The following is a 19,019-nucleotide window of genomic DNA, read 5'->3' on the forward strand; positions in this document are numbered from 1 at the left end:
CAATCCTAGATCTTCCGGCGTAATTAATAAATTATTGAAATGTGGCGGTGATTTATTTGAACCATCGCCGTCGACAGCAGAGATACTATTTTGGTCATCATGTTGAGTAGGCAACTGAGATTTTAACACTAAATTCACCATTCGGTGAGCCCGACTGTTACAGTTGTTCATATTTAAATTCAATGAGAAGCTAACTATACACTATTTAATCAGAAATTCGTTTAACGTGACAACGCAGCAAGTACTTAGTTTCGGTAGTGTTTGCGCGCCAAACGTTGCAACCAGACTGACAAACGATGCACGCTTAACCTTGACCTCAGAACGATCGAATATTTTGTTTCTAATAAGTAAAACACACCTCTCTTTTATGCGTATATGACGTAATATTGTCCTCTCTTTTTAATAAGTGTCCTGCTGATCACATAGGAGATTGCAAGTTATTGTAACGAAGTTGATATTAAAACCTCTTATGTGTTCATCAGTCACATAGGAGGTTAGAGATAAACAATTAAATGTAGACAAACACTTAAGATATTTTAAAAATGATACGTAACTCATTGAAATAAGAAGATATTCACATGAAAGTTTTTTCAGTCAGTTACTCTTTGAAATCGCTTTTCAACTATTTACAAAACTCCTTTTCGACCAAAATGTCACATAAGAGGTTTTAAATTTGCAACGACGATATATTGACGTGTGTTTGCATTATTTAAGTTATTCGATAAGATCTTCTATTACAAAAGGATGTTACATATAATAAGCTCATTTTATTGGAAGGACAATAATTTTATAATTTGAAGTTGATTAAAAATTAAAGTCTAAATTTTGTTAAGTAATCATCGCTTTATACAAACAAATAAAATAAAGGACTTAATTACCTTATTCTAGTTTTTTTCTACTATATGAATATTACTACTACTTGTAATCAACAAATACTTGAACAAAATTCTATTTAGAATCGATTAATAGAATTTTACCCGTATTTCGTTCAATCAATCGATTTAGAGCGGAAGGAGATTTCCATCACTAAATAGTTCTTGTGACAAAAAACGTGGCACGCTTGGTTTTCATACAAATTGCTGTACTTGCGGCGTCTATCTAGATATATATCTGTGGATAGGCACTCATCGTGTAATCTCGAGCGAGTAATGGAGCCCTGGTTACGGTCCGAGTGACGTATGGGATTGATGCACTCAATAGATTGGGGTTGCCCTGCTTGTCTTATTATACTAGTATAATTTTAAACTGTCATATTAATTTATTAAAGTTTGTTTTTTACAGTATTACGAACCCGCTCTTATTTGGTACTACCACTACAACTGTTTGATGATGTTCGACATTATGCCACAGATGAGACAAATGGTCAGAGAAATAATCGTGACAAATCGACTGCAGCGCGGACTTGACGAGCGTCAAGTCTTTGTCTTTAGTTTTGTCTTAGTTACACAATGTCCTTTTTAGTCACTCAATGTACTGTTCTCCAAATATTACGTTTCATGAGTAAAAATGTGTTTTTCTTATACTTATTTATTTATTGTAATACTAAAAGTCAACTAATATTAAAAGGTGAACCTTTTTCAACCACGTCTATACTCTAGGCTTAGCTTAGTCCACGATTCTAAATTACTTTCGACTAGATAATTATACCAAATATATAATACAAAATTTAATCCCGATAAAAGAAGCTCACTCACTAGCATATCCTTTACCTCACATATTTAACCACTCATTGACGGAGGGTTCTTTTCCAAAAGAGTGGAAGAGAGCTAGGGTCGGTCCAATATTCAAAAGAGGCGATCAAAATGATGTGGCGAATTATCGTACTATTTCTATCTTGGCTTGTTTTTCGAAGATATTTGAGTCTGTTGTTTGTGCTCTTGTTGCCCGTCACGTGAATTTCAGCTTCTCCCTTAATCAGCATGGCTTCGTTGGTGGTCGCTCGGTGCAAAGTAACCTGGTACCCTTCGTTGACAATGTCAGTCGCGTCTTGGACAATGGTAGCGAGGTGGATGTGATCTATACAGATTTTTCCAGCGCTTTAGTTAAGGTCAGTCACTTTCTTCTAATAAAAAAGTTGGAGGGATACGGATTTCATGGCTCGTTGTTGAATTGGTTTGTCCCCTATCTCTGTTATAGAACACAGTTTATGGCAGTCAAGGGATATGTGTGCTAGTCAAATGGCGCTATATCGGGAGTGCCCCAGGGTTCTCATTTAGTTCCTATTCTGTTTCTCCTGTTTATCAACGACATCACATCAGCTGTCCATTACAGTAAATGCTCATTATTCGCAGACGACCTCAAAATTTACAAGCATGTAAAATGTACTCAAGATACAATGCTAATCCAACATTATCTAAACAGGATACAGCAATGGTGACTTGATAACAGTATGACCATCAATGTCCAGAAATGCAATTTTGTGAATTTCACTAGAAGAAAACTGCCTATCCTATCCACTTACACTCAGAATGGCACACCTCTTTTACAGACACGGGACATTCGCGACTTGGGAGTCTTGCTGGATGGCAAGCTGAAGTTTATACCCCATTACAACAATATGATCCGTAAATCGACGCAGATGCTGGGGTTCATCAAGCGCAATACCACAGACTTCCTGTCTCGAACAAAAATAATATTGTACAATGCGTTAGCGCAAAGCCACCTGATATATTCTTCTACGGTGTGGAGCCCATTTTACGTTGTGCACTGGCAAAGGATTGAGACCATTCAGCGCTCCTTTACACGCTTTTATATCTCCCAACATTTCACATGGATAACACTACGACCAACATCTTCGCTATTTTGGTTTGACTTCTCTTCGCAGTCGTAGTCTGCTCCTGGATCTGATGTTCCTGTATAAAATACTTCGTGGAACCACTATTTGTAGCGAAATTTTGACAGCAATCAACTTCGTAGTCCCTCACCACCTACCACGACAGCCAATTTTTAGAGTCTTTGCTCCGCAAATTTGCCGCATAAATATAGGTTGTAATGCACCAATCACTAGAATATGCAACGAGTACAATGTCCTGTGTGAAAAAAGAAGTGACATAGATATCCATCATGACACGCCCTTCCACTTTCGTCGTAATTGTCGTCGTCGTCGATTAGAATGAATTCATTACTGATTCATCCCAATCGAATCCTTGAATGTTATGCCCATAAAAATTATTAATTGGTAGTTTGGATTTATGTTTTTCTATAAGTAACTATATTAATTGTTTTACATTTTTGTACTATCAAACAGTGAAATGTTATTGCAGTTAATAATATGTCATTTTTAATTTTATTATTTATTTAAATTTAATTTCATTTTCGTAAATGTATTTCAATTATTTCGTTAATACATTATAAATATTTATAGTTTTTATAACTTTCTAAGTCAGCATTTGGTTGAGTAACGAGCTTACATGTAACTGAAATACATATAAGAACAATGCAGAATGTAACCTCTAGTATAAGCATTATATGTAACTCTGTTGGTTTGCCAAATAAATATATAAATAAGCACACAAGAGGAGGTATTACATTGTCTACAACACAAAATTTTTTAAGACATTCTTTGCACACAGATTTTTTTTGCTCTCAAGAGCCTAGGATACTCGCACACGTGCACGTGCACACGCACATGGACATGAACACGCACCTTACACATAAACAATACACATACTTGTTAAATTACTCGCTAACCAAATTTGTGCGTAAATAAACTTAAGTGCAGAATTTGCCATTCACCAAAAGATAGGACTGGTCCTATGATGGTCCTATGTAAGATACGGGCTTTCCCGTTGAAAAAATGAAGTTTAGACTTCTGTCTCTCACAAACATTAAATTTAAGCTCTGTTCCACTGGTTTTTAAACGAGTCCAATGACATTGCTAAAACTTTGGTAGTATGCTGTTTCTTAATAAAAAAAAACGCGTGCGTTCCTCAGCTTGAGATTGGCGAAATCATCGATTACTGCGATGGGGCCATAACATTTAAAAGAAAGAGAAGATGATGGGTATTCGCGACAAACCCTGACGCATGTGGTATCGTCGCAGCTAGGGCTTCACTTATTTTACAATGAAAATTAAGCAAGTAAACAGAAACAACATCACAAGATAATTATTGTCCTATTGCCAAGTGATATTAACGTCTCCGACATTCTTATTTCGCTTGATTATGCTTCATATTTACTTTAAACTAAAAAATGTACTAGAAAAACGGTAAGATGCACAATGTGCTGCTGGTTCCTACACTGACGTTTGATAGTGAGAGTTGGGTATGGCGGAAGAAGCATGAAAGTATAATTAATGCAGTGAAGATGAGATCGTTGAGGAAAATTTGTGAAATAAAGTCGAGTGATAATGTAAAGAATGCAATAATACGTGAAAGATGTGGCTTAAAAAAAGATGTGGGTGATTAGAATAGAGAAAGGAATGTTGAGGTGGTTTAGACATGTAGAGCGGATGGATGTAAGAAGAATTACCAAACAGATTTATGATACGAATGTGGATGGAAGGGTTTTAGGAGGACGTCTCAGAACATTACATTGACCAGATCAATGATATCCTCAAAAAGGCTGAGACCCGAAGTGACATGAATAAAAGAAAAAGAAGTTGTATGAAAAGGATAGTTGATGTATGTGAGGTTCGAGAGTTGTGTCAGGATAAAGTGGCGTTCCGTGGTCTCCGCCTACCCTACCTGTGTGTCAAGGACGTGAGCTTATGTATGTAATCTATATACATAACAGTAAGATTGTGATTGTTTTATCAAAAAGAACATAGTTGTATAAGTCAGGCAACAGATAAAGACTAGCTAGGAAACTACTACGAAATTTAAGAGAATGGTAACGTCCTAATTTCAGTGTCATGGTCATAGATTTAATACTTATTTATACGCCAAGTAGCCGTGTCCAATGTTCAACCGGCTTCAAAAAAGGAGAAGGTTCTCAATTCGACTGCGTTTTTTGTATGTACACGATAACTCAGGCCTTTGTGAACAGATTTTGATGATTCTTGTGAAAAATTTGTATGAGCGCTTGCGCCGACGTCGGCGCACTCCGCGGTAAGCACTTATCCTTAACCTTGAGCGAGTGACGAAGCCCTGGTATCGGGCAGTATGTAATGGAATAGCAGCCGGTTGTGATCTATTATACTTTTCTATGGTTACTGAAAACAGTCTGCGAAATCCCTTAATAACTATTTCATTATAAAAAGATTGCAAGTTATTATTATTTCCTATAAAATAGGCCTGTCCAAATGCAAATTTGACAATGCCTGTCAAATAATTTTTTATACCTATTTACATTTATTGCGTATTTTTAATGCAAATTTAAATATTTATTTACGATTTTATTACTAAAATTCACGAGGGTTTCAAGACATAGCAACGGTATGCAGTATACACGAAACTGCTTTATTCCCATAAAATAACGGTCCAGGAACATATGTCTAACTTAAAAGAATTACGTAGTAATTATACTCGTGCACGTGGGCCTGTGACACAGAGCAATAAAGAAATCTAGTTGCCCTGCAGTCTGATCAAATTTCTGTAAAAAGTCATTTCCAAACACACCATGGTTAAGGGCAGAATGAAACATACGCGTATGTCCGAATATGACGAACGTGCAGAAATGATTAAAATGGCTGAATATATATACAAGCGTCCGGACAACACAAAAGCCGAAGAATATACTCTACCAATCGACATACTAAATTATGAAGTTGACCCAAAAACGAGTACTCAACATTTTAATTATAAACAATGGTATGCCCACAAAATCGAAAGCATTTACCCTGGCAATATTGACAAATTAGCACAGAATAAAGTTAAGCTACGGATGCAACCGCAATATGTCCGAAATTTGTTTACTGACACGCAAAGCGAAAATGTTTACGAACGGCAATACTCTAGCCAACCCACCTTTATACAAAAACATAGAAACACATCCATTAAAGGCTTCAGAAAGAATAAAAAATTTAGAAAACCTATCTTGGTTACGAACAAATTTCATCCCTATTCGGAGACTGTGGCTAAAAATAGGAAGAGTAAAATTGATAGCAACCTGAGATCTGGGGAGATTGCAGCCGAAATTGCAAAACTGAGACAAAATTATTTAGGCAATGCATCAAATATACTTCGCGAATCTCAAAATATCAGCCCTGCTAATGATACAGACGCATACAAGTCCTTGCTAATAGCAAGTATATTTGGTTTTTTGCCACGCTTCGATTATAACCTCAGAAAGCTTGAAGAAAGTGAACATGAATTTAATCCATATTCAATGACTTATAAATTTGTAAGTAAACTAATATAAAATATAAAAGTAAGTAATTATGGTCACCTGTAGGTAAAGTGGAATTATTTCTTAGGGTATGTCACGATTCTGATACTATAATAATAATAAGAAGAATAAAACCAGCCGCAGAGAGAGAAGAACATAACAATAATAACGCACACACTCATAGCCCCGCACTAGGGAAACCCTGTATTGCAGGTGCCATGGACATACACTTAGACAACCACAAATTACACCCAAACTCACGAAAGAAATAAATGTAGGCCATACAAATATTTCTCCCGATCGAACCAGGGACATCTGCGTGGCAGTAATGCTGATGCGTTTGTACGTTTGCGTCCAAAAATGTGTGGTTTCTAAATGATATTATGCAGAAAATTTTAAACAAATATGAAAACATAATGTGTGTGCCAGACAAATACACCAATTACCAGGTCTCAAATTGAGAAATTCCCCATACTACTACTACTACCTGATTGGGCCACCGAAGTCGTAAACAGAACACATATTTGCGATGCCGAAAAGCAAAACCCTAATATATTACCACATTACAGAAAATATATACATACATACATATACTTCACGCGTTTTTCCCATCGGGGTGGGCACTCATCTTTCGCTTCATTAACACGCATGAATGCTTTCGTACACGCTCGTTGGTTAAGGGTACTGGTAAGTTCGCCTTTGTCGGCCCATACCAACTTGCCCGCTCACACTCGCCTTTATATCTATTTCGTCAATCTTCTTTCATTCATTCTCTCTACATGTCCGAAACATCTAAACATCCCTTTCTCTATCTTTGTCACTACATCTTCTTCCACACCGCAACGCTCTATAATCACACTGTTCCGTAATTTATCTATCAGAGTCACTCTAAGCTCTCGTTTCTACTGCATTAATGCTATTTTCGTGCTTCTTCTGCTAAACCCAACATTCACTACCGTATATAAGTGTAAGAACCAGCAACCCCCATGTACAGCCAGTCGTGCTTTTTAGACATTTTCTGACTGGCCATGACGGCATGCAAGGCACCATTCACCTGATTCCCTGCGTGCACTCTCCTTTCAATGTCACTTTCATATTTTCCATCACACGTAAACACAGAACCCAAATACACAAACTCTTTCACTTGTTCCACTTTTTCTCCTTCAATCAATATCGTGCTATCCGTCATATCTTCCTCTCTTTTAAAAACCATTACATACATGCTTTAATTGCCTCCGTGGTCGAACGGTTACCATGCCGGACTGTCACGCACAGGTACCAGGTTCGATTTCCGGGCCGGGAGAAATATTTGTATAGCCTACATTTATTTCTCTCGTGAATTTAGGTGTAATTTATGGTTGTCTGTGTGTGTGTCCATGGCACCTGCGACACAGGGTTTCCCTAGTGCGGGGCTATGTTTGGCTAAAATAAAATGGCTAAATAAAGCCTTCATGCTAGAAGAAATGTCTTGATTCTCGTGGTATTTACGAAGACTGGTTTTTCGTTAATAGAGGGTTAAAAAGTTTATATCCCATATACAATTTAAATCCCGTAATTATATAATGCAACTTTTTTTGGGGTACAAAATTGCCGCGAAATGGAATGGAAGCGAATTTAAGTAACCATAGCATAAGAAGTTTATGTCAATTGCACAGAAATACATCTAGAGAAAACGGCGACGTGAACTGGGCACCCGTGACATAATCTTGAACCACAAAATTTTCCAAAAGCTCCCTCGGTGTGTGTCGATACTTGATTGCTTGCGCTTGCCACGTTGTGCTGTTTCTACCTTAACAAAAGTACGAGTGTCAAAAGGAGGCATCTCCTTTCACGGTAAAACTTGTTTTAATAAAATAAACACGAAAAAAACGTAAAATAATTAAGAAAGTTTTGTTACAATCACAATATAGCTAAACTTAAATTTCATTGCGTGCTAGACAAAATGCAATCGCACTCAACGCTCTACGTAGCGAGCAGCCTATAACAAAACGAAGTTCTCATGCCTAACATCGCGGAATGGTACTTGTAAATTAGTGATGTAGTAAAGATGTTTATGGATTTATCGACAAAACCAACCAAGTGGTAAGTACAGACTTCGACTTAGATAAATTATTATAATCTTACAAGTTGAGTTAGGTGCTTGCGAGTACGTGCAAATGCATATTAGTGTATGCGAATGTGTGTGAGTGCTTGCGATTGTGTGAGAAAGTATGCGAGTATTTTATTTAAACTACGTAATTATTAATATGTAATGTTACTATCATATTACTTTTTATTATATTATTACTTGTATAAAAAAACATAATATCGTCAGATTACTAATTATGGACTCCCAAGGACACGTAGTGGACGGAGTAAATGCGACCCAAAAAAGAGGTCGCGCATCTTCCGAAGACTTCTCACGTTGTCTCGGGAATCCCGCAGAATATTATGTATCGTTAATTTGTATCTTACACAATTGATATAAACATAATTATGCTATGTCAATTTCGTTACCAAAATTCCTTTCCATTCTAAACTAGTTGTAAACTAGTTGAGCATTAGGCTCAATTTACATTGCCGTGGAACGGAATGGACCGGAAACGGTAATTTCGCCTTCCTGGACGAGAAGGCGCGCAAGGTCGCCGGAATGTTCAAGCATTCGCAAGCTTTCTTGCGACTGCACTTTAAGGCTGTAATAGGTGTTCAGTTATTCAGTGTAGATCTTTTACATGACCAGGATGGTAGACTTGGATATTGTTTTTATTTCGCTTATTTGTGAAGCAGAAGAACAGAAAAAGTGAAAGAGATATTTCAATTCATCAAAACTTTTTGGACAATATAAAACATTTTGCAAATATTTATGTCTGCATCCACTTGTTTTTTATGACTATTATATAATTCACTACGTTTTCCCCATGCATTATTCTTAGAATTTTTGTCGCTGTAGTTCTAGCTTGTACATTGTACAAACAATCATATTTTTGTACCAAATAGATTAACTTCTCATCTGAATTCATAATCTAATTCATCACATACACAACAGCGTACACAATCTATTTCGTCGACGATTGACGTTACATTGCACCAGCCTTTGTGCCACATCCCGTGGATTCGGCAGGAGTCACTTTTTCCGCCAATGCGCGAGCATTCTCGAGTATGCGCGAGAATTCGCCGGAAGATGCGCGACTTGGTTTTTGGCTCGTATATAATTTGTACGTTACACAGTTAACATAATATTCATTTTGCTATGTACAATTTCGTTACAAAAATTCGCTTCACTTCCGTTCCACCGCAATGTAAATTGAGCCTTAGGTTGCATGTCATAGCTTCATGCACTTTTTACAAACAAAGATACTTAGACTATATAATAGCGACATTAGTGAACTGAGTAATAGCCAGTTGTAATGTTAATGATGTTTACTTTGCAGAGCTTAGTATTTTGCGGAATATGTTTTATTTTTTGCCTTCTCATATGTTTGGGAATATGGTTTATTATGTGCAAATTATGCAGCAGAGCCAAACGTACGTTAAAAACAGATAAGAAGATAATCGTTAGTATTATTATAAATACCTTTTGTTACAAATGTTAAGTGGATAGAGTTCACTCTTAATACCAGCACGCTCTTGAGTAGCTATACAGGTCTTTAAGAAACAGTTCGTCCAGGGAAATATTGCCATCTAATATTTTTGCCGCCAAGTAGTAATATGGTCATTACTGCGTTCCGGTTTTGAAAGGTAAGGGTACTGGTGAAACTTCAGGCACGTGGAACTCGTCAACTTTATGTCTGGGTGACGGGAGCTGTGTCAGTGCCCTTCATATATTTGCGATTTAAGCTCTTAGTTGCATTGCAACTGTTACGGATGGGCGTGTCGCTTACAATAGATCGCGTGAATTATTCGTCCCGTCACTTCTTATCATAAAAAAGTCCAGATCCGCGTTCCTGAACTTTTTTTAAGTTTACTGCAGCTAGTGATGCAGTAAGCCGCCAGACAACCCGCCGGCTAACCCGCTAAACACCGACGTATAATGCCCTTTATAATTTCGTGGCAAGCTCTATTTTGTTTATTTATTTATGGCCCATTTACACGGAGCCGTAGTGAAAAATGTGAATTTCACAATGTCCATCTACACTACAACCAGTATTACAATAAGTTTCTTTTTAAATTCTTTACTAGAAGGCAAAACCACTAGTAGAGTGGCTCAGGATGCACGTTCACACAAGGCCTATCACGTGTAGTGGAGGCATTGGTCCGAAAAATTACAAATCGTTTTAACGTAGTGGATTGTCTTTATCACTGATCTGGAGACAGTCCCCAATGGATTATCTCTATTTACACGACGCCAATAATGGCTTGGCTTAATGGAAGACTTCGACCATTGCCCCGTAAACAGTCCTTATTTGTTCATGTGAGATAAATAAATACATATTTGTAAAAAAAATCCCGTAATACAAAAAGCCCGGTTTTCTACTAACAGTTAGAAAAGCCGAATATCTTTTTAATAACAATAATTTACGCGAACACTAAGTACTGAAAGCACTGAAAGCTTAAGCACTGAAAGGGTTGTCACGCACTCCTGGCACCGCTTAAGCATGTCCTGTAGATTGTAATGTAGCCTTCACATCCTCCACACACCTTGCTTAGCGAGTTTAAATTTCAAGATCTAAAAGAAAAAGACATAACGGAAATTAATCTGGGTTGATATAAAAATGTTTAATCTTTTAAATGTTTATCGCACAAGAGATTTTTGGTAACTGGCAAACGGGTTGAAATTTGAAAGAAGACGTGCTTGCCTCCGCGTTTGAGCAGGGACTGATGACGGAACGAAACAAAACCAGAATGGCGCGACAAAGGAATTAAAGAACTATTCAAAATTTCAAAACAAGTGGCCGGGAATCAGAGAAAAGTTGATAAAAAGGTGGGACGACGATGGACGGAGGTCACATCGTCACAGCACTATACTCAAGATTGACATATCACATATAATGTACATTCAAGTCACATATAATGATGCTTTTGTCACATAAAAGATGCATAAAAGTAAAAAAAAATACGAAGTATATAAAACAAATTACGTATCACATGAAATTTCGTAACTCTCCTTATTTAAGCATAAAAAGTTATCAACTAATTTCGTTGGTAGAATTTTTAAACCTTTCCCCTGAAAAGTTGCAATTTTGCAGACGTGGTCTTATTTAATTACTCCAACCTGTGACCTCAATCGACAACAAGTCTGTTATTATTGTTATTTTTTAGGCCCGTAATACTTTCAAGAATGGGATGGATATTGAGAATTACTTCATTTATTAACAAAATATTACTTGGCTGCACACCTGTAATTACTCATTGATACGCTTCATTTCAGAATTATAAAAATCACCGTTCATTCGGCACTCAGCACTTTAGCTGCAGCTAGTGTTGGGTCATGGAAAAATTTCCATTTTGAAAAATCATATTTTTTCAGAATAATAAATACTTTTCCGGATATTTTTTCCTTTAATTTTCCATATTTGACATTGACACCCTGTCGTAAGTTGAAGTTACTGAACGAGAATGATGGAGCCATTAAAAACATTTTTTTTTTTCGCTTTTGTAAAATCATTTTAAATCTCGTTTTTCTCTTAATGGATTTCAGTTATAAAAGTTTATTATAAAATTCTTTCTAAATAAAACTTCAAAAAATATTTCTAAACGTAGACCACAAGGCTTCAAAATTATATTTTTCCAATTTTTTATTTTTTTCCAATTTCTCGAAAATTTTTCCGAAAAGAATTCCACTATTTGGAATTTTTCGAAAAATTACCCGTCAGTAGCTACCGCTCAAAGTCTTCACGCAGTAAATCAAATGTTAGAGCCTTGGTCATTTGAAGTGATATCATTCAAGATGCCAATGATTATAGTCGAGGTTGAAGAGCATCTTAAGATCCATCTTTAGTACTGGACTTAAGTCCAGTATAAAAATCGTCATCTACTAAGTTTTTAAAAACCGTTTATTAATAACAGTTTTGATTTCAGATCATTTCGTTACTGCCTATTGTTCCCACTCTGATACCACTGTTAGGCGTGTATTTGACAGACTCAGCCTTTACCGACATGAAGCCACTACCGAGTCTATACGAAGAAAATCGCACCGAAGCACTAATTGCAGTAAGTTTCACAAAAAGTTGTTTAACATATTGCACATATAATTTAAAAGCAATTAAATGTTTATAAAACATTTGAAGTTGAAAGTTACGCGTAACAGTAGGTACACCTAAATATAAGTGTAAGTAGTATTCCCACGACAACCTGGACCCCGATTCAAAACTCTTCGATATTTAACCGAATCGTTCGATTAGATATCGTTCTCGAATCGAAGGACGCTTTCCGAGCTATTCAGAACATTCGAGTTAAAACGTTCGATTCGGATACGACATCGTTATTCAACAACGTTTACGGAGTTAGTCGGCGAATATAGATTATAAGAAAATGAAATCCTTTTATATACATTTTTGAGACTTTAAAGGCCTAAAATCTAAAATATATTTTTATATTATACATTAGTCTCGCATTAAAATAAATAAATAAAATTGAACAAAATCCAGATTTTGTTTAAAATAGTAAAAAATGTCTAAATAGTAAGAAGATTAGAAATAGTATGAGTTAATAAAAGATTTAAGAATTATTACATTCTTGCTTTGTAAACAATAGGACACTCGGTAACTTTCATTCGATAACTGCACAGAAAAAAAGGAATTCTACTAATAAGAAAGACCAATTTCTCAAAATAATTGCTAATTCTGAAAAAATATTTATTAAAAGTAATAAAATATTGTCATTACAAAAATACTGCTTATCTTTTTCTAATGCAATTTTACTGTTAACTTTATTCAAACTTTTAGACAAATACGTTCACTTCAAGATTTTATTTCATTTCTAATCAATTAATTGGACATTACTTACGAGTACATCAAGAAATTTTTACCTCTTACATCAAATTTAAATAATCTTAAATGAATTCAAAATTTCTTGGGTGTATTTTAAGAAAATATATTCTTGAACAAAAAAAGAAGTAGTTTGCTATTCAGATTAATATTATAAATTCTAGAGTATATTTTTAAAACAACATTTCATTCAAAGAAGTCTCAGAGCCTTGGTCGTATAGCACTCGTTATAAATGTAAAGTGCCGTCGGTCGGTTGCAGTTATCTGTACTAAGGCTGTGGCTAGAAGTACAGTTTTCTATGTTCCATGCATTTGTGTAGTGGCGTTTGAAGTAAACTTCTGTGCTTTTAGTTCTGGCTTAGGTACATATGTCTTAGACGAGCTTGGCTTCGAATAATTATTCGTGCTTTTGTTAGCACTAGGTAGTCCCTGCGGTTTTGCAAATATATGTTCGTTAAAATTTCGATGCAACGGTGTGGAATGCGCCTTATTACATATATCACATTTTTTATACTTTTGACTGACGCCATTTTTTTTCGTCTCGTGCATTAGACATACATAACATATTTGTTTTTTTTGAACTTTTTTAATCCGGTCACTCACGTGTAGTGATTTAAACGCCTGGCAGTGGTGAATATTATGTTCATTGTGACAATGCCAACATTGCCCTTTTTTGTCTTGCATGTATGATTACTTTTCTTGGCTTTTTATTGATCATGGAGCGTATGTGGTATTAACTGTAGTTGTAGTTATGCTCGACTCTAAACTTTTGAACCGTTTTTCTAAGAACTGCATAATTTTTCCGAAATCTTGTAGTTTATTTGTCTCTTCTAGTTGGTCTTCATATTTTATGTTGGTATCTTGGTCCCACTTGCGACTCACTAAATGAATTAAAATCGGACTCCACGTGGATACGTCAATTTTCTGGTTGTTTAGTGCCTCTAGGCTTTCGTTGATACAGACATGCATATTGCGTAACATTTTCGCGTTTGGAAACTGAATTTTGGGTAAATCTAATAATTTGTCGATGAAAGTTTGTAATATAAGTCTTTCGTCTTTGTATCTGTTTTTCAACAATTTTAGCGCCGCTTTGTATTTTACCTCATTTACCGTCAAATGCTTTATCAGTTTTTCTGCGTCCTCACCCACGGGTGTCTTTAGGCATTGCATTTTTTCTGTTGTCGAAATGGTACAGTCGTCGTAAATAATTTTCTTGAATAAATCGTAAAAGAGTTCCATAACTCATAACTTCCTGTGAAAATTGGTATGGTAATTCTTGGAAACTTTGATGATTGAGTCTTGCTATTATGTGTGTCTCGTTCGTAAATTTTTTCTTATAATTTGTTTTATATAGCGTCTAATACGTCTTGAATTGTCGTAAAGCAGTCGTCGTGGAAATATGCGTCGTCGAGTGTATTTTGTTCCATATGATTGTCTTCAATTACTTGACATTGTTTTTCAAGAGTCCTTGTCAGTGTTTGTAAGTGCCACAATGGTTTGTTGTCAACGATGGCGGTCAATGCTGTCCATATCTTCTTCCTATTCTGCTTCAGTCTGTTTTTTTGTACGAATATTTTAGGTGAAATACTCTTGTCGCTGTCGTCTTGGTCGTCGGTTAGATCAAATTTTACGTCTGCGATGTCCATTAAATGTTGTAGTTTGTCTTCATATTTAGTTAGTGTTCTATGGCCGCGTCGTAGTTTTTCTTTATTTGTGTGTCGAAATAGTTTAACGTCTTGTATTTATGTGTCGATATAATTTCTTGGTCTTCCAAAAGTCTATGGTTGTGCTCTTTGATAAACGCTGTCTAAAGTACTTTTTCTGTTCAATATATTTTTGTGTTTTCCTTGCCGGTGAATCCTTTTTGATATATTATCCCAAATCCTTCTTATTTCATTGTAATAATTTTCTTGTCTTTTGATGAATTCGTTGATTCTTGAAATGTCCATTAAGTCTTCTTTTCTTCTTACTTGCTGTCCTACGTACCCTACCCTACTCCTATCAAGCTACAAGTCAGTACTTAGTGTTCCTACGCCTCTAAATACGGTGTTGTGCGACTTCTCAATCGACTGGTGAGACCCGCTTCTGGGAGGCCAGTGACCGATCCGCTACCGTACGTGTGCTTTCCCACAGGTTACACTAAGTATTTAGTCTTTTAGATTACTACGTGCTGGTGCTTTGAGGGGTATACCAACACGCAGCTCTCTACAATAGTCAGTCTGTCAACGTTATTTCCCTAGGGTAAGAGGGGTCGCGTAGTTCAAAAATTCTCGAAGGATCAAAATGTAGAGCCAGTGTTACTGTTGAGTATCGTCTTGTATGTATAATTAAAGCTAGCTGGCTATACATGAAATGGTAAGGGAAAACTGTAACCTATCACAAACAACCCTACGTTCCTACGTAACAGCCTAGCCCTAACCACACTCTACTATACATACGTGTATAGGTAGAGGAAGCCTGCTACCATGCGACCTAAGGTAACAGACAGAAGGTGGGAAGGATAAGGGGTGCAGGGAGTGGATTTTCTCACTTCTTCGTCTTGGCCGCAGTGAGAGGATGCTGTAGTCAGGAGAGTTCCATCGTCATCAATGAGACAACGTTGATGTCTGGATTCAAAGAGATCTTTGTTTCTAAAAACTAGACTATTTATACAAATTCTGTTTACATGTGTGCATGTATATCTACAATATAATTTTTAAATATAAAACAAAGGAAACGTCTACATAGCAGGCTGGTCTTGTATATTGCTATTCGGTCAGTGCACTGCCGAGTAGTCTATTATCGTCACATTGTAATTTATGTCTGGTCAGGTTCTCTGTTCATGTCACGTGAACGTTAATAGTCATGAAAAATTATAAAGTACACAAACTGGGGGAAACGCTGACGTTGGTCACGTTGCTGCTGCACGTTGCACCGGCACGTTGTGCTGACACTGTTTGCGCGTGCTGTTGCGATGCCGCTTCTAATTTGGGGTGCCGACACATGCATGATTTCAGCGATATAATCAACATTTGCGGCACTTAAGAAACTACACAAAACAAAAACATGAAAAAAAACCTTTTAAAAAAAATTATGACGATGACGGTATGCTGTTATTTTTTTGGACATCAACGCAAACCTTGTGCATTGTCGTATGCCCACATTGGGCATACGACACTTTCACCTTCTAGCGTTGGAATAATTTGTATCACGCACTGCACTTAACCACCACATCGAACGTAAATATTTTTATAAACAGTTAAGACAGCGGACTCGCTAAAGAGTATGGTTAAGATGCGCGATAAGTTCCTGCACTTAGTGGAGTTAGGACAAATGCTTTTTGTTTTTTGGCGATGTTCAAAGCTTTTCTTAAGTTATATTGCAAATGCGGCACTACACATTTGCAATACCACTCAAAGCTATCGCAAAGAAGAGAGTGTGGTGCACTGCCACTGCGCATGTCACCCTGAGATGTTAAGTTTCAGAAATTTCTTTTTAAATTTCCAAAGATTCTATCTATCTCTTCGCTTACTTTTCATTATTTTAAAAGTTAATCCTACTTGATATATACCTAATTTTTTTCTCTCATCTTTCAGTATACAAGAGGTTATAAGAATACAATGAATTTACAAACTCTTCACTTCCATAGATGTTACACTTGTGCCGCCAAGCATTACGATATTACGGGCACAAGAAGCTTATATTGGGTTTCTTTACAAATTGACATGGTCAGAAACGTAACCAGAGAAATGAACGATTTAGTCATGTTGCAATTGCAAACCATACACAACATCAGCTTAGTCATGAAGGTACACTTTAACTATTTCTTAGAATAAATTCAGGGTCGTATTCTAGAACTCTATTCAATGCTCAAGTCAGGATTGCACTGGCAACACAAGCACTGGAAATACGACTCTAATGGCAGGGACTTGAGTATGATTTCTAGTGCTTTGAATCATACTCAAGTCCTGACTTAAGCATTGAGTAGAGTTCTAGAATACGACCCTCAGATCTGTAAGACCATACAATGTTAAGTTAATTTAAATTGATCTTAAACTCACACAAGTTTAAAGTTAACTTACACATTATAATATCAATAAAATGGATACTATCACGTGGTATCACATGTTTTTCATATTAATTGTTCCCGAATAAATTTGTCCACAATTGGTATGAACCATAGAACATTAAATACAGAAGAGGGCGTGGCATGTATGCCAACAGTACGCGGTACACTTGAGCTCTTTCCGCCATTTTTACTTTGTACGTTATGGTCTTGCCAAGTATTAAAAACCCTCGATAATGATGGAAAACAGCCTTATGGTAACTTTGGTGTGCAAAAATGATAGTAGTACCTGTAATATTAGGTATCCATGGTGATGTTTCATATCATCGATAAGTCTTATTTTATATAATTTACCCAATGATCTACCAACAAATGGACGTCGGGTTTGCGCCAAAAAATGTCCGCACCTTATAGGGCGTTAAGAATTGAACAGTAGCGAATGACTTTGACGATTTGACCTCTAAGCAGTAGTAACAATTTCATACGCCATCTATCGACCATTCGCTTGTACTTACACAAAGTCATATAAAGATAAGTTGTAAATTAGAATACAGAAGAGTCATAATTGTTTTTTGCAATATATACCTACGTTGTTGTTCCCTCAGAGACATTCGAGAATAAACCATCGTAAAAATAAACATTACATAATATTTTATGGTCAAAATCGTAATAGCATAAATAGTGAAAGTAAATCGTGTAATGATTCGATCGTTACATCCTATCAATTACCAACTAATACTACTATTTTCAAGTATAAAGGAGAAATAGAAAAGAGTAGTAAAATTAAAACAAATACTTTTATTTGCTATATTTTAAATGCATTTAACAAACGTCAACATTTACTAACTAATTATGCGTCATTGAAAGTATAACTTTTATGTGTTATTTATCTAATTTGTTTTATACAATACGTAAATAAACACTTAGATTAATAATAAAAAAAAAACTAAAAGTGATTACGACCAATACGACTAATTTGTTTTTAACTGATGGAAATTTCAACAATAAGAAGTACACAGTACAGTATAACGATACGTACTTTGCGCGAGATTAAATAAATATACATTAAAATGTCGTATTTCCAGGTACTTTATTAACTAAATTGCACTTTGGACATTTTTTCTCGTGGTTTTTGTATTAGACACGACGTCCATTTGTTGATAGGTCAATGATTTTACCATTTTCTCTTCGCAATAGATTTTTGTTATAAGAAACAAAAATAAACCGTATAGGAATATTGTCGACTGTTTTTGGAGAACGTTAATCGTTCGTTGTCTCATAATCCTTCAGCTATTGTCGCTATATGCCAGCACATTGAGTGAAATTTCAATTTAAAGTCAAAACTTCGTAACTTGCAATGATAGGTACTGAACTTTCAACGATATGCCAACTGGGTAAAGTTTAAAATATATTAACAGTCTAGATTTTGTTACATCTTTTAAAAATAGAAAATACTACTAATCATTAGGTGCAGTCGACATCAAAATTACGTGAACAACTATAATTATGTTTTGCGTCAGTGAGGTCCATTACTTACAAAGATTTGTTTTAAAATATTTTTCGAATAACTACTACAATACTCATTTGCTAACATTGACTTACAATTATATGGACGTCGGGTCCGCGCTAAAAAGTGTCCGAACTTATAGGGCGTTAAAATCGTATATAGAGCGTCATTCACGCTTTAGTCTTCGTTTGTTCGACTGACAGCGAAGCAAGCAAAATTAGACAGTACTGCGATGACATTACAATTTGAATTCAACGTTTTAGCTTTTTCATATTCCTTTACATGTCACTACGTT

At 35.9% G+C, this 19,019-nt stretch overlaps 1 protein-coding gene and 1 long non-coding RNA gene across 2 annotated transcripts in view; both read left to right on the forward strand.

Moving 5' to 3' along the window:
- Positions 1 to 1,477, forward strand: part of LOC113238744 — a 7,118-nt gene extending 5,641 nt beyond the window's left edge. Inside the window, exon 3 of the long non-coding RNA XR_003311123.1 lies at positions 1,282 to 1,477. This is a non-coding gene — a long non-coding RNA (uncharacterized LOC113238744). The remainder of the gene's footprint in view (positions 1 to 1,281) is intronic.
- Positions 1,478 to 5,409: 3,932 nt separating this feature from the next.
- On the forward strand, positions 5,410 to 16,960 carry LOC113238745 (the record flags this gene model as incomplete). The annotated part of the gene is made up of 4 exons (XM_026475580.1): positions 5,410 to 6,282; positions 9,678 to 9,800; positions 12,265 to 12,396; positions 16,748 to 16,960. Coding segments are annotated over exons 1-4 (1,191 nt in total), but the record flags the coding sequence as incomplete, so codon positions are not given.
- Between the last annotated feature and the right edge of the window lie 2,059 nt (positions 16,961 to 19,019).

The sequence above is a fragment of the Hyposmocoma kahamanoa genome, unplaced genomic scaffold (genome assembly GCF_003589595.1).
Source record: "Hyposmocoma kahamanoa isolate Upper Pololo Valley unplaced genomic scaffold, ASM358959v1 98068, whole genome shotgun sequence".
In the NCBI taxonomy this organism is placed as follows: Eukaryota; Metazoa; Arthropoda; class Insecta; order Lepidoptera; family Cosmopterigidae; genus Hyposmocoma; species Hyposmocoma kahamanoa.